The sequence below is a fragment of the Apodemus sylvaticus genome, chromosome 5 (assembly GCF_947179515.1).
Source record: "Apodemus sylvaticus chromosome 5, mApoSyl1.1, whole genome shotgun sequence".
NCBI classification, from domain to species: Eukaryota; Metazoa; Chordata; class Mammalia; order Rodentia; family Muridae; genus Apodemus; species Apodemus sylvaticus.
The window spans coordinates 146,245,629-146,262,346 of NC_067476.1; the positions used below are offsets into that span (position 1 = coordinate 146,245,629).

General features: G+C 50.4%; 1 protein-coding gene across 1 annotated transcript in view; it reads left to right on the forward strand.

Annotated features, from left to right (window-relative positions):
• The first annotated feature begins 538 nt into the window (after positions 1–538).
• The window catches only part of Plcg1 (phospholipase C gamma 1), a 32,457-nt gene continuing 16,277 nt past the window's right edge, over positions 539–16,718 (forward strand). The window contains exons 1-2 of the mRNA XM_052184173.1: positions 539–612; positions 983–1,291. Of these exons, the coding sequence (XP_052040133.1) occupies positions 1,075–1,291 (217 nt within the window). The 5' untranslated portion in view covers positions 539–612; positions 983–1,074. The remainder of the gene's footprint in view (positions 613–982; positions 1,292–16,718) is intronic.

Sequence of the window (16,718 nt, forward strand, 5' to 3'; positions counted from 1 at the left end):
AGGCAGAGAAGGAAAAGAGGTTCCTGGCAAGGTGTGGGGCTTTCCCAACTCAGGAGTTTACTGCCATACAGAGACCGTGTAGCCGGTGAGAGGAACCCTGCGATGAGGATGGCAAGGCGGTGGCGCAGATAACGAGATGCCTGGGTCGGGAGGTCAGGGGAGATCCACGATTGGCGTCACCTGTGTCTGAGCAGAGGTGAAGCCACCGGGCAACCAGCCCAGCACTGAGTCCAGAGGAAAACAAGGCTGAGGAAAACCAGAGCTTCGGAGTCTATCTGCAGGTAGGGTGCGGGCAGAGCGTGAAGAGGGCAGCGGCCAAGCGGGAGGCCTCGAAGGCCACGGGGCCCGCGTCCGAGGGCCCTGCCCATACCTGCACGGCCCCTTCCCAAGAGGACACCCTCGAAGGCCACCCTAGGACCGGTCGGCTCAGCTCTTGCAAAAGACGTCTGCGCAGAGGGGGCGTGGCAGGCGTGCTGTCACTCACGGCCCGCTGGCCAATCCACGGGTGCGCCCCTCCCCCGGAGAGGGTGCGCGGAGGGCCCGCCCCCGCCGCCACCGCGGGTGTGAGGCGGCCAGCCTGGCGCGGCTCCCTCCGCCAGGCAGCCTTCCCAGGTAACCGGGTCCGGCGGGAGGGCCGGGGGTCGCGCGGCATCCTCACTCCCTGGGAGGCGTGCACACTGCAGCGGGGCCCGAGTGGGACGGAGGCCCACGCGCGCGTCTGACTGATGGGCCGCAGTCTGTGGGCGGGGTTGCGTGCGTGACGGGTGGCTGTAGCCCGCGTTGTGTCAGGCCTGCGCGGGGAAGGCTCTGCAGGACCGAGGTGTATGGGTCCGCCAGCTGCGGCCTGCCCCGGGTCGCGGGGCGCAGGCGCGGCGGTGGGCGGGGGTCGTCTCCGAGAGCGCCTTTGTTCCCGGCGCGCTGAGGGCGGAGCCTTGCCCCGTCCCGCCCCCGCGCTCAGTCCCCGCCCCGCGTCCGCCCGCAGGAGCTGCCACCGGGTCCCGCTCGCCTCCCGGCCGCCGCCTCCGCCTCCGCCGCCCCGGGCCCGCCGGCTTGCGTCGCCGAGGTCTCTGCAGCATGGCGGGCGTCGCGACCCCTTGCGCCAACGGCTGCGGGCCCGGCACGCCCTCGGAAGCCGAGGTGCTGCACCTCTGCCGCAGCCTCGAGGTGGGCACCGTCATGACTTTGTTCTACTCCAAGAAGTCGCAGCGGCCAGAACGGAAGACCTTCCAGGTCAAGTTGGAGACGCGCCAGATCACATGGAGCCGCGGCGCGGACAAAATCGAGGGGTCCAGTAAGTGCGCCCCACTCCGGCCTGCCTCGCGCCTGCCCGCCTCCCAAACACTTGGGCAAACTTTCGGGCCTCGCGCCTGGCGCCCCGTCTCCGCCCAGTCCCTGGTGGTCACCCTGGGGCGAGTGGAGGGGGGGCATCCGGGTCTTGGATCACCTGATAGGACACCCCCTCCCCCAGCAGGGGGGAGTGTTCCAGGCACTTTGCCCTGAGGCCTAAAAGTCCTCACTGTTTGGACAAGTGGAGGGGGATTCTGGCCCCTAGAATCGGTTGGCTGTCAGCGGCTGTGAGGGGAAGCCGAAGCAAGGACCCCCTCATCCAACCTGAGAACCTGGGGAACTGACAAGACCTTCCTGCCCACTGCCATTTCTCCATTGATTGCTGTCTGTGAAAACTCTTAAGAGCTCTGGGATGGCCTTATTGGCACAAGAACCTTTGGAATCCTCATGTAGAACTTAGGCAAATGTTGGGGTAGGGCTGGTTGTGGAGCAAAGCGGGCCTACTCATCTCCCTCTTGGAGACAGGGAAGAACATGGTCCTTTGGGAGGGTGGGGTACAAAAGCTAAAACAGTGGTTGCTTTTTTTCCCTCCGTGGATGCTTTTTTTGTCCCAAATCTGAGTTTTGGAGGTCCATGTTGATAGGCAGACATCCAAAGCCAGAGCCAGGGTTCCTGAGGGAACTACCAGGCTCCGTTGCCCTTGCATTCAGAAAGGTTCCCTGGCCTTGGGGTTCTCCTCTCCAGAGCTGACAGCCAGTTTGAGGTCCAGCCCTTTGTGTTGGATGTGTTGGATAGTGACTACAGGATAGCCCAGAGTTGCTCCCCTGGTTTCCTGTCTTATCCTTCCCAGACCTGAGTTTGGTGGGTTTACACAAGTCTCTGGTGGGAGTAGTGAATAAGGGGTTTTGAGAAAGCTCAGCTCTTTCTGATAGTCATTTTCCGTGGTGTAAGGCAGGATAGGCACTCAGCTCTGTCCCCCGAGTTGAGGAGATGATGTATTTGTAATTCCAGGCATTGAGATGTTTCTTGTAAGAACCCCCAAAGAGACTATGGTTGAAGAGACCTAGCCTCAGAACCAGGTCTGTGTTAGAGAAAGGGGGGGGGGGTGGTGTCAGGAAGTAACAACGGAGTGAAGGTCCCACAGATCTTCCTGGGTATGGTGTACATGTGTGTAGATGGGTGAGGAGGTGAGGAGGAAGGAAGGTTTTTGTGGTAAGGCAGCTATCCTCAACTACAAACTTCAGGTCTGACATAGCTGCCAAACAGAATTGGCACTTAACCATCATCAGTGGCCATCAGCCGGCCAGCCTCCACTGGAAGAACATTTTAGTGATTTTCAGTGTTGGGGGATGGTCCTGCAGACAGTTCTGGTTGTCTTGAGACGTCACTCAGACATCAGGTTGCAGGCATGGCATTTTGCACTTGTAGTATTTCCTGTGTTTGAGTGGTGGCATTAGGTCCCTGGTAGCTAGCTAGCTCTTGGTAACAGCTGCATTGTAAACTGTGTGTGTGACCAGTATGCAGTATGTGTAGTCCAGTGGTGGAAGACAGGTCTGCGTTTGAAGCCAGTATGTTAGTTGTACGTCACCTAGCCAGGTGCTTTCCTTCTCTGAGTCAGTAGAAGTATATTTACTATAAATGGTCACTTTTGGTTAGTGAGATAGTTGGTATAAAGTAAGCAAACTAAATATGTAGTAGATGTGAACGGAGACATTACAGATGTTTAAGAACCAGTTATTAATAAAAGTGGCTATGCTTGTCCTCCTAGACCCTGGGATGGGGGTTCTGAGGGAGGTCTAATGTGGCTGGTAAGAGAAAGAAAGGGCTTAGAGGGAGGAGGGCCGAGAGAGGTTCACATTCTCCTTAACTCATTACTCAGTAAAAAAGAGGAAACTTATTTTGCTGAACATTGTTTATCTATCCATTCACCTGTCATGTAGAACAAGTTTCTGTAGAGAAAATGTTTGGAGTTTTGTACATTTGATGTCTTTGTGAGTTGGGGCCTGGAAAGAAGGGGATTAGAGAACGAACTATCTAGTCCGTTTTATCTCACTCTGGTCTTTAGGGTGGGTAGCAGGAATACAGAGGCTGTCATCTTCCAGGACCCACAAAGGTCATCCAGAGATAGGCATGTTCTCCTTGGGCCTGGCCCAGTGATTGTTGGGGTCCAGAATGAAGGCTGCAAACTAGCCTGTGTGGACTTAACACTTTGTGAATGGAGCCCCCCACCGAAGCCCTGCCCCACTTCTGCCCGAACATATCTCACTGCCTTGGTGGGTTCCAAACCTGCAGCCTCCTGCAGATTGTGGAAAGGATTGAGTTGCTAACTGAGTCCTCTACTGTCTGGTCTCTTGTTCAGATGCCTCAGGTATTTGACTTTTTGCTGATAACCTTATCATTGAGAAAGCCTACCACTGCCTGCCCTCAGGGTGCTCATAGAACTGAGGGACAGACTGGCTGCCATTTCCTAAATCTTGAGTTCTCTCACTGTGACACTTGTGAAACTAGTTAGCACCCTCTGATGTCTAAGGTAGCGGTCAGGCTTGAAAAGTGCTTTGGTGCTGTTTGGTTGTGTGACTGAAGTCAGGCTGGTGTCTGGCATTTATGTTGCAGAATTTAGTGAGTTAAAAGCAGCCATAGACTTCCTGCCCAGTGCTAAACAGACTTTTCACTCTGCCTGCATGGCTAATCCTCACAGGACTCTGCTCCCAAGTTGTGTTGGTGGTTGGCCGTGGTCTCATGTCTTCTGTAGCCTCTGTGGCCCCTTGTGAAGAGAAACCTCCATGTTTAGATGATATTTACAGGCAGAGACCTGCTGAGTATCTGCAGCCTGGACGCCCTCCTAGGCTCTGGCTCTGTTATTGTGGGTGAAGATTGCAGTACCAAGGGGCTGGCTCTGGGGGTAGGTTCATAGCGCCTAAGAATGTTGTGCCGATGTCCTTAAGGATTCCCTTTTGCTGGCTCCCAGTGAGAGAACAGCATGAAAACATGCGCTGGGGTCTCCAGAGCTGGCCATTCCCACCATGTGTTTCCTCTTTGACTATCATTGTTCCAGGGGAAGTTAGACCTCTGATTGTTTCCTCGGCACTCACTCCAGGTTTGCCTGCTGTGAGTGTTTCCAGGTCCCCTGTTCAGGGGGGCTTTGTTTTCTGAACCTGCTTCATAAATGACTAGCGAAGTTGAGCAAACACAGGACCAGGAAGCCCAACACTCCAGCTTCTCCCGGGACTTTGTGTCTGGAAAGAGAGGTCTGCATAGATGCATATAGACTTGAGTTGGAGTTTAGAGAACTTGGTCACATTGCTTCAAGTGGCCCTTTGGAATTCTGGTCATTTATTTGTTCAATAAACATTGTTTGCACACCCCATTACGTGACTCGTGGAAGAGACAAGACCAGAATGCAGTGATGAGAAGAAAGGGCTGAGAGCAGAGTGGTAAAGCACTGGGCAGTGGACGCACACTGTCCTGGCACGCCTGTTCTGAGACCTCCAACGGCTACCTAGTCTTCTGAGCTTCTCATCTGTAGACAGCATCGACTTCAGGGTTCCTGAGGCTTGGAGGAGTGTTTGTGTAAAGTACTTGGCACCTAGGGCAGTGTGGTGAACATCCTTAATATGTGGAATCTGACAGGAGAGATATAGGATCGAGTCCCCAGGTTACAAGAATAGATGTGTCAGTTGTGGTCAGGGCTGGTGCCTGGTCACCATGACAAAGGACATGGAGCTGCAGTTCTCTGCAGGGCCTTGATGACCAGGGCTTTCTACTGCCACAGGCATTGGTGTGGAGAAAAGGCAGCTAGCTGGCTGACAGTGGCTGCTTGGACATCAGCGTTTGTCTCTAAGACAGTTCAGCACTTGAGCTGGCCTCGCTGTCTGAATGATAGGGGAGGCCCAGTCTTCCAGGAAGTGCTGTGACACAGCCCAGAATCGCAGTGCTACATCCGCTTCTATTAACTCAGAGTGTTCTTTTCACTCTCTCCTTTCCTATGGAACATGGTTTCAAGGACAGTGTATCCTTATCTCAATACTGTGGTGGAGGTGGGAGGGCCTGAGGTTATAGGAGCCTGCTGTTGGGTCTTGCTGTTAGGAGACTGACTCTCCCTTCTTTCTCATGGGGGAGGTCTGTGTGCACCTCAGAGAGTCTTTGGAGAGGCATTGGGGAGGAGGACTTGAATGTTTTGGTGTACCATGTAGCCATGTCCTCCATGCCTTGGAGGGATCTCTGATAATTAGGGATACCTTAGTGTCCTGGGGCAGCTAATCCCACCCTCCGGATAACTGAGCTGTGAACACTCAAATGTGTGGCTAGAGGCAGTGTGTTCTTGTGACCCTGGGTAAGTTACTTTCTGTAAAACAATTCTTAGCCAGGTATGGCAAGTTCAAGGACACCTTGGCTACATATTGAGTTATATAGAGATCAGCCTGAGCTGCAAGGTGAGTTCAGTCTCAAAAAAAACAAAAAGCAGACAAACAAAAAAAATTTCCTCCTCATGGAGTTTATAGGTTAAAGCTAATGAAGTAAGGTTGCATCTAAGCCTAAGAGATGCCTGAGAAATAGCCTGCAGCAATTTGATCCCTGGGGCCCTTAGTTGCACCTTCCCTTTGCCCTTAAGTCAGTTAACAGCAGGATTCTTCTTTCTACTGGTGTGTGTTGTTAGTCTCCTTGAGTTTGGGGACAGAGAAGGAAGGAAGGAAGGATCTGGTGTTTGAATAATGTTCTGGGAGTGCATGGTGCGTTTTCTCATCCTCTGCAGTAGCTCTGCACTTCCAGGGAAAGCAGGAGTTAATTGCTCCTATAAGGAAACAGAGATTCCAGAAGTGAGGTCATGGAGCACAGTTAAGTGTGGGAATTCTGATTTTTTGCTATAGTATTGTTTATTCTCCTACTGTAGGGTGTAACAATAAAGTGGACTGCTGTATAGATACTTGACCTCTGTTCTAGACTCTGGTCACATGGGTTTATCCAGCCCAGGTTTTCTTCAGTGGACAAGCTAGACTCACTGTCGGTATACCACCTTCCGGTCTTGTCCTGGGCATGGTCCTTAGATAGCTGGCTAGGTGCCTAGCCTAGCTTCCCAGACCTCCCCCTCCTACAGTGAAGGTACTGTCTGACATGAGGTCAGAGCACCTCAACTTGGACTTACCCTACTAGCTCATGGTAGCAGCCTATCAACACCTCCACAGAGAAGAGGGTCACAGGGTTCCAGGTGCTTCCTGCAAAACAGAGTTCAGTGTACCTCCATTTCTGTCTTCCTATATCTATTATTCAGGTGTTGGGTGGGCCTAGCTGCTGTGTTGGGCACACCTAGCTGGGTGGGGTTTCTCCTGCTTCTGCCAGTTTATGGTGGCACTCGACTAGGTTGCCTTCATGTCAACCTAGCCACTTTCTTTAAAAAGGAAGGGAAGGGAGAGACTGGAGAGATGTCTCAGTGGTTAGAGCATGGGCTGCTCTTCCAGAGGCTCCAGGCTGTGATTCCCAGCACCCATGTGGTGTTTCATAGTCATCTGTCACCTCAATCCTAGCAGGAAATCTGATGTCCTCTTCTGGCCTCTGTAGGCACTCATACAGTCATGCATTCAGGCAGATATTCATATGTATAAAATAAAAATAAATCTCAATAAAAAAGAACTGTGGCTTCCTTGGGCCTCACCGGATCACTGAACAAGCAGGGCGCCCTGTGTGCTCTGGCTTCTCATTGTGCCAAGCACTGTGAAGTCTAGTGGTGGGCATACAGTTAGGGCAAAACCAGCCAGACAGATAATTACAGGGTGTGGTGAGCGCTGTAAAGGAAGCAAGCCTGGGCCGCTCTGTCCGAAGGATAGTTGAGGGCATGCTGCAAGGACAAAGGCCCTGACCACCCTTGCACTGGTGGCATAAAGGTTCATTTGTTACATATACCATCCATCTAAGCCACATTACTGTCTTTAGAGAGTGACCTCAGTGGTCTAGGCCAGGTCTGTAGTACAGCTCTGAACACTGGGCAAACTAAGCTAGAAAGGAAAGACTTTTCTCTGTGAAGCTGGGTACAGCGTGTATGACCTTCGAGAGACAGCATTTAGACTCTTAAGCCCTTCTACACAGTCCCCCTTAGCCTTGCTTGAGTCCGCCAGCATCATTTGCTGTGGCCTTAGTGTTTCTCCTGTAGCCTCAGAATCAGTGATTCTTATCACATCTTATCATGGTTGCTCCCACAGCTCCAGAGAACTGGAAACCCAGGCTCCTGGAGGCTTCTAGAGAATCTGCGTGTTGGCCTCTTGAGAGCAAGGAGTACTGGACCATGCACTGAGTGCTGGGTTGCTGTGAGGAGAGTTGGAGGGCACCGTGGGGTTGATCTCAAGAGTTTCTACTTGCATTCCTGGCTCAGCGCTCAGTACTCGCACACTTTCCTTTCAAGAAGCAGGCCGAGGTAGTGCTGGGCTAGCCTTTAAGGCTGAAGTGGCTTTGCACACCTTACTCTCACCTCCTAGGAACCAGGCCCATCCTGGGGGAAGCAGGGAGGGGCTCCTTTTTATAGCCGCACAGAGGCTTTGTGTATAGGCTCTGCTGCTTCCTTCCGGCTCTTGCCCTTCCCGTGTTGGCCAGAGGCCCTGGCTTCAGCAAAATTCAGGGGTAAATGGGCGAGGCTTTCTCCAGCAGAAGACTGGCATCTCCTCTATTGAGCCCAGGCCTGGCAGAGGGGAGTTAGATAAGCAAGAAAAAGAGATGGCCCAGTCCTCAATCCAGGAGAGTTTGAGATCTAGAAGCAGATGGGAAACAGGACTTACAGGAGACGGTACTGACTTAGGTGCTGAGGGCTGAGCCCAAGGGCCCAGATCTTTCTGGCATTACTGAATCGTCTCTTCCCCATTGATTGACACATTAGCTTGGGGTGGAGGCTCTTGAAGTGAAGCGGGGCATAGCCACTATGAAGCGCATACTGGTCTGCCTGGCGAGAGGTAGCCCACAGCAAGTTGGATACCACTTGTTTGTGGATCTAATTTTTCTTCAGCGCAAGTGGGGCATTCATTTCAGGTTGACTTCCTGGAGATACGGCTGAGAAAAAAGTCTTATATAGTGATTCTTGGGGACATGTGTACCTGAGAGTCAGAGGGTCCTTGACTTGGCCATAGCTGCAGTAAGAGTAAGGCCTTGACAATATAATTTCTGGCTGTGTGTGGAGATGTGAGTGTGTGCTGGGGAGAGGCGAGCCTCAGGCCCAGATAGTGGGCCTAAGTTCATAGAGTGGTTAGCCTGAGAAAGAGCAGAGGAAAGCCTCTGTTAGCCCACAGGTTTCTGAGTCTCAGGTACTGGTAGGGCAGTACAGGTAGAGAGTTCCCTCTTTGACAGGTTAGAGGGTTGACACAGGCAGTGATGGTCCTTTGCTAAGGCTCTGGAGACCACTTAGTGATCTCACCTGATGCCTTCCATACTGGAAACAACTTTTCTCTTCCCACCCCAGTCTCTTTCTCACTAACAATGGTAAAAGAGTGTAATGTGCTTGTGTTGGGCCCTTTCTTTTGACCACTTAGCATATCTACCAGGAAGGCTCAGAAGGGAACAGTGGCACTTTATCAGTTTTGTGGCAGGCCTCTTGAGTCCAGCAGTAACATGAGAGTACTTGGTGCCAGACTGCTCCGCAGAGGTTGTACTGATTTCTACTCTGAGAACTGGTCTACACTAGACACATGGAGTTTATTCTAGTATGGATGTGTGTTGGTGGGGAATAGGGTGAGTAAACTGGGGATGGGGTCATGGGTAGTTGCAGACAGAGACTAGGCCTTTCTCTGGGACCTTGCTTTTCTAGGAAGCAAAAGGGGAGTAACTTTGGCTGCAGGACTGAGGCATTATGGCAGGTGCTATGGAGGGGCTGGGCCATGAAGCATCAAAGCAGGAAAACCTCCTGGGGTATAAAGAAATAAGTCTGCAGTCACATCACTGAGCCTCCAACTTGATGACTCCCTTTGTCATTGGGAATTAACCCCTGTGACCTTCTGTGGTACCAACAAGAGGTAAAAGAATATGCTGAGTAGTTTTGACAAGGGAAACCCTCTTCACCTCGCCAACCCCTCTCTCTCCTATCTCTTCTTCAGTCTGAAGCTGCTTTGTTTTCTTTGTGGTAGGGAGAGCCCAGATTTTCCCTTCTCCTCCTGACCATTGCTTGTCCTCTGCCCTTTGGGAGGGGCATGCATAGGCAGAGCAGCAGAGAGGCCTGCAGGCAGCTGGGATGTGAGGTCTCACTAGCCTGCTGACAGGAGCAGGTTGGTCAGCCAAGAAAGACCCTCAGTATAGTTTTTTTTCCTTTCACACTTGTTAAGTTTCTGCTAGGTATGGAGCCCTGAAGATGACAGACATGGTTCGTGTTCTCAGGGAATTTATAAAAAAGAGCCAAACAGCCCTAGAACACAGAACTGAGGGATAGCTCGTTCAGTGGGTAACACGCTTGCCATGCAACGGTGACAACCTTTGATCACTGGAACCCATAGTTGTCCTCTGACCCTCCCAGGTGTTATAGGATGTATGCACCCTTACACATCACATGTTCACACATACAAATAATAATAATAATAATATTAGAATTTAAAACTACACACACACACACACACACACACACACACACACACACACACACGGCTTTTATTATGAGTGCCATAAAGCAGCCTGGAGTGCTGCCATTTTCCTTGTGTTGTTCCTACTTGGCTGCTTCCCACAGGGATCCCAAGGCAGTGCAGAACACAAGCCAGGGGCACATCAGCTCGGCTTTGAGATCGTTGGCTCTGCTACTTGCCAACTGTCACCTTGGGTAGGATCATTAACCACTCTGCTCAGTGTCCTTGCTTGGGGAATGGGAAACGTAAGATTTGTTTCACAATATTAGTTGTAAGGATGAAACAACTCAGTTTAATTAAGAGCTTGATGTAATATATGCATAGCAAACATGCCAGAGATGCGTGACAGGACATTAGATGCCACTCCTGCTGCTGCTGCCCTCCCTACCTGCAGAGGCATCGACCTCAACCTCTGTGCTTTGTAGTTTCTGAGAAATGTCTGTAGGCTGTTTAAGCTAGCCTGTTAGCATGGGGCAAACCCAATCTTTCCTCCATGGCTGAGCTCTAGCCCCTCACTTCTGTCCTACAGCTGCTCATCATGAGTAACAGTCAGCTGGGCTAGCAGCGTTGGACTAATGAGAAACAGAAATCAAAAAATTTGAGAATAAGTATGTATTGAGGTCAGGAGACAACTTGGGGGAGTTGGTTCTCTCTTCTACATGTGATCCTGGGGATGGAACTCAGGTCGTCAGGCTTGGCAGCCGGTGCCTTCTCTACCGAACCATTTTTCTAGGCCTGAGAAAAGAGAATCGTGATGGGTGGTTGTGAAGTTTTCAGTTCATATTGTTGGTCTACCCGAAGGAGCATAGCCAGAAGCCTAGGGTTTTGGGTGAGAGAAGATAAAATTTGCTTTGAAGTGTGTATGTGTGTGTGTGTGTATGTGTGTATGTGTGTATGTGTGTATGTGTTTTCCTTAGGTGGACAGATAGAAAGTGAAAACAGTTGGCGTGCAGTGCCAGACATATAGAGGCTAGAGATGTTTTGTGAATTGCCTATATACCAGAAGGAATTAAAGCTGTGGGCATGACTGTCATTGAGGAGAAAGCAGAACATAAGGACAGAGGGCTGTGGCCATGTTTACTTGGGTCGGCTTTTAGCACACAGAGAAGCAGGAAAGGCTGGGTAAGGTTGTGTGGAAAAAGTCAAAATCAGAACACCAAATAGAAAGGAGGTTGTGCACACATAGCACCACAGATGTCTCCCTACTGTTCCATTCTTTGCATGACCTCATAGTTATCTGCTTCCCCATCTGTTTCCTCCATCAGGCTGGGATTTTCTGAAGGGCAGGAACTCAGTGCCCATTGATCTGTTTCCCCAGGACCCAACTTAGGGCCTGGGGTGGAGCACAGATGCCTGGTAACTGACAAGAGTCATGGACCAAGTAAATGAGCTTCAGGTGACCGAGGTCTCTTCTAACTCTGTGTTCCCTGTGGGGCCTTCTTTCTCTTCCTTTCTTCCTTCCTTCCTTCCTTCCTTCCTCCTTCCTTTGGAACTTATATATGCTGTTACCACGTGAAATAAACTATATTTTAGGAAAGAGGGCTGCCTGGCAGTGTGAAGCCTTCTGTGACCTCCCTTCCTTTTCTCTATATACCCTTTATCAGTGTTGGTACTACCATGAGGACTCTCCAGAACCCTATCTGCCATGAATCACCATTGTTGAGACAGACCCCCTTGGGTCCCATTCCTCATTTGCCTAAACAGGAAAGTCATCTGGAATCTGGTCTCTAGGTGGCCTTGTGTATTGGTGAGGATTGTGTACTGAAACAATTTGTACAGAGCACGGCAAGTCCCATGTACTGGGAGACGTGCACCTCTACCCAGCTGTCTGAATGGCTGTTTCCTGTTTACCAAGGTAGGAAAGAAGCAGAATGCAGAGTTAGGCTGAGCTGCTCTTCTGGTCAGGTGTTGGAGGCAGTGTCCTGTGAGTGTAAACTGGTTTCTAGGGTTCTGGGGGCGGGGGGGGGGGGGGGGGAATCACTGTTCCTTTCTTCTACAGTTGCTGGTGTGGCAGCAGCTGCTTTCCGCACAGGCACAGGAAGGAGAGTGTGTCTTGGCGCCACCCTCTCTTTGCCATGTGACCCTGTGGGGTGGGGGATATTCATCTGTGGGGCTATTTGGAAAGTGGATTTGTTGAAGGTGGAAATGCTAGGACAGGAGTTCTGCCTCAGAGTTGTGGGTCTAAATTAAGGTTTGGGGTTTTGTGGTTTGGGTCCCCGGCCTGTGTACTAAAGACCCCTAAAAAGGCTTAGTGCCCCATTCTTTTTATTCTCTTTCTCTGGTGTTTCTGCTGGTGCCCTCTGACTAGATTATAGAATACTCACCAACGATATCTATCTGCAGTGGATACACAGTGTAGTTGTCCCACTGTATGGTTAAGAGAGCTGGTGACAGGCATGTGCACAGCCTGATGTCTGGGAAGAGTATGCCTTCATGAACCAAGCACCAGAAGAAGCCCTCTTCCCCCTTTCTCAGGCTTCAGACTGGCTTTCTGCCATTTAGCTTGTCCCTGTGACAGCACTGTTTCTTCTGCCTACTCAGTGAGTTGAGTCCTGTCTGAGGAGTAAGAACCTATTCTACAGAAGAAGCAGGCTCTCACCTAGCCCTGAGTGCCACCTTCATGGCTGTCAGAGTGCTTGGGGTTAGTTCTCATCTGGGTTGTCCTAGATGAGAAGTCCTTTAGAGGGACATTGGCATGTCTATGTAAGCATCATCCAGATGTTCCATTCAGAGTAAGGCTGATCTCTAGTCTCAGGGTCTCGAGTTAGGAGTCTGTCCCTGGGGTGAGGAAGGCAGACCAGAGAGGAAAGGAGATAGAAAGGGAGCATCAGCCTTCCCAGAGTTCCTGCCTCATCATACAGACTTTGTACAAATTTAGTCTTTGTTATCTGCCTCAGATCTTAGAGAGGCAGCAAGCACATTTCAACTTCTACCAAAGCCAAAATAGAAGATGGAAATGATGGGACAGATCAGGGCTGGTACTCCCAGGGGGTGTTTGGGTAGAGGATACCCCTAACTGATAGCCTTGTTTTGACAATCCAGAAAGGAAAACAGTTCATTTTTGCAATTTCAGATCTGTTTTTTTTTTCTGGACTATCCCTGTGGGGTACACATGCCTACATTGTGGGGTTTGCTACAGATTCAAGAGATAGTCTCTTAGCTCATATCTGCATAGCCTATGTCTCACAGAGACTCATCTTGTAAGGCCTAATTGTGAGCTGGCAAGTAACTGCTTGGATTCTTTTCCTGGTGGCCTTTATTTTCCAAAAAAACTTAGAGGTTTGAGTCTGCCCTCTGAGCAGAGCCTTGGCAGGCAGCTGTGTCCTTTCCCCAAGGCTGTCTTTCCCATGACCCATGACAGTAACACCAGGTACACTGACAGACAGGGGCTTCTCAGCAAGCTTCCCTTATTTTGTGAAGTGAGAAGAATTCAGTTTTCCAGCTTGGGAAGCTAAATCTGAAAATGTGGGGGACTACCAGAACCTCACAGCTGGAATTGAAGGGCCTTGTGGTTCTTGGTTCTTCCTGCGAGGCCTGCAGCTTCAGGAACATTTATCCTGTCAGGGCAGACTTTCTGAAAGGATAGGAGGAGGAAGGTCTCCACTAGGGGCACTGAGGAGCACAGACCACCAGGATTTTGCCTGGTGTACTAGACTGCTTGGCCTTAGGGCAACCTTGTGATGTTAGTCCCTGGCCTAGGTGTGGTGGTTCCTCATTATTCAAATCTTTTTTGAGAAGAGCCTGTCATGATAGCTCACACCTAGCAATATCACACTCTGGAGGCTGAATTTGGAGAACTACAAGATCCAAGGTTATCTATCTTCAAAAAAGACAAAAACAGAAGTAACAAAAGAAAAACCAAGTCTTGATTTCATTAAAAGAGTTTATAAAGGGCTGGAGAGATGGCTCAGCGGTTTCAAATCCCAGCAACCACATGGTGGCTCACAGTGAGATCTGATGCCCTCTTCTGGTGTGTCTGAAGACAGCTACAGTGCACTTACATATAATAAATACATCTTTAAAAAAAAAAGAGTTTATAAAGATTAAGTGTGAAGGACTGGATGTCCCTTGCTGCACAGGCGGCCCAGGCTATTCCTAAAGCCTGGATAAGCCTTCTCACTTGGCCCAGAGCCCTTGTCCTTGGAGGAGTGCATATATCAAAGCTCCTGACAGACTGCACATTCAGGTTATGGTAAGCCTGCAGTTGGGCCATTGGTCACATCACGGTCCCCGGTTGTGGAGATCTGCTCTTGTCTTCAGTGTGTATCTTCTTTTCACTTCCCAACCAATGGGCATCCGGGCCTCTCAGTATCCTGGACTTACGTTTTCACTAATGGTCCTCCAAATGCTGTTCTCCCATAGTTAGGAAGAAGGGAATGCTGGCTCATGGGTCTTCCGGGCATCAGAAATGAATAAGCAGTTGCTGATGCACGAGCACATGCACTTGCACACACACAGTCATTCCTGACATACAGAAGATCTCACCCAGACAGTGGCTGGGCTGGCAGTCTTCCTCTCCTCTTCTGCAACTAAAGCAGAGGCTGTGTCTGATGAGGGAGTTTCTTCCTTGTGATGGTAGCTTCTGGGAATGAGCCTGGACTCTCTCTCTCTCTGTTTGTCCTGAGACACAGGTTGTGCCTTCATGGCCTATCAGGCTATTTCATTGCTGTCAGGTCCTTCTCAGTCTGCTTCTGACTTCATAGACTTAGAGGGCATCAGGGCCATGCTGTGTCTCCTTATGGGAGGAGGAAGAAGGGGTCCATGTGGCCAGTGGGCCTAGAAGATGATGTGCCTGGCATCCCTGCTCTGTGCCTTTCTGGTTCCTATTTAATCAATGCCTGTTCTAACTTCAGACCCTGCGCAAATGTGTCTAGAACACAGAGCAGGCTAGAGCTCACCTGGGCCTACTGGCTCTGTGCACATATACACATATGTGCATATGTGTGTGCATGTACCATCCACGTTTGCACATATGTAGGGGAACCACATGTGGCCTACCCATGAGTCTTAGACAGAATTTATAGTTGCCTGTCTATTGTGTATACACCTTCTTGTGTATAGTCTGTGGGGGCAGTATCAGGAAAGACCTTAACTGTGGGTCATGTAGGTGTGTGTGTATGTGTGTGCATGCACATACACGGGCAAATGTGTAGGAGGGGAATGATAGCTTTGCACTGAAAGAATATTCTAGTTTCTGTTTTCAAAGGGCAGAGTTTTTGGTGGTTGTGTGGCATGTGATATAGGCATTTCCTCCTAATGGAAGCTCTTCCTTCCACCTTTAGACACTGTGTTATCAAGTTGTGGGTTTGTGACCCAGCTCTCCCAGCCTCATGTAGAACTGAGTAGAAAACCTCCGTTTTCCTCCATCCCCTACGCCTTTTTACTCAGCAGATCTATGTGCCTGCATTTTCTCATGTTTGCATTCAGTGGGTACTGGACAGGGCTCTGCCTCCTGTGGGGTGTGAGGAATATACATTTATTTCCTCGCAGCCTGAGGCACTGACCGGATGATTACTGCAGGATGGACTTCCCATACGGATCTCTGGTAGGAGACAATCCAGTGGTAGAACTGGCCAGGCCAGGACTCAGAATGTAATGGGGCAGGAATATTTGCTGTTCTTGCTGTAGGCCTGACTTGGGTTGTGAGAATCAGAGAGAGGGCAAGACAAAAACTCAAGGTAAATCTCTGAGCCCCATCATGAGACCCTCAAAGGCTGAAAAGGGAGTGGGTTTATGGTAGGTTAATAGGTATTCATAGGAGGAACATGAGTGGACCTACAGGACCAGGTTCCAAACGATGTTTTAAGGTTCAGAAGAGTCAGGAAAGAGGGCTAGTTGGTGAGAACTGTGGCCTGAGTTCAGACTTCCTGCTGGAGGAGAGACCTAAAGGCTTTGATGAGGGGACAGAGTTGGATCTGGGTAAAGCTGGTGCTGTTTGTGAAGCAGAGCTGGGGGTGGGGCCAGTGTTGCCTTTGCTCCAGGCCAGTGATGACTTGGGCCAGTGTGGCTGGCCCAAGGGACAAGACAAGGACTTCCAGGTGCTGGTTGGAGCCTTTGGGATGTTCCAGCCATGCTGGTGTTTAGAACTAGAATTTAAGGGGAATTTACTCAAAAGGGGGACTGGTCAGAACATTTTAAGAAGTTCCAAGCTGAGGGAAAGCTCAAATCTTTCTTCTTGGGCTGAGAGTTTTCTTCAGGCTCCCAGCTAGCTCCAGGATGGAGTGGATGGGCAGCAGGGCAGCTGTAGCAGGAGCACTCAGACCTGAGTGGGCTGACAGCCCAGTCTGAGCAAGTGCTGGCCAGGGACCAGCTTCTTGTGGGCCACACAGTTCCCATGCTTTAGGGACCACTTTTGGTCTTGCCAGCGTCCTCTCTGATGTTCTTTATAAGTGTAGCAGTGGATTCAGGGCAGTTGTCTCTGCTCAGATTCACAGTTAAGATGATGTAGAGTCAGATTCTAGTCCTTGCAGCCTACTACCCCTCCATTGCCCTGAGAAACTGAGGCAGACTCTTACTTAGCTCTTTAGTTGGTAAGACTACAACTGGAAGGAGCTAAATGAGGCTCTAGCTTCCAGTTACTCTGTCTGTCACTCAGGTTAGTAGCCAGTACCCGTCATTTACCTCAGGTGCAGGTACTTGCCGCACCTGTGTCTGTGAGTTAGGGGAGTAGTTGAGAATACCTTGTAACCGAGGTAAGGAGACGAAGCCGCACCGCACAGACACTCTTGGACAGCCAGGGCCTAAACCGGAACTCTTTTTCTAAGACTTGTGTGGACATGCCTGGGATGTGGGTCATTTTAGGATTTACCAGTTTTCTCAACCTGATCCAAGGTTCTGTCTGGGATT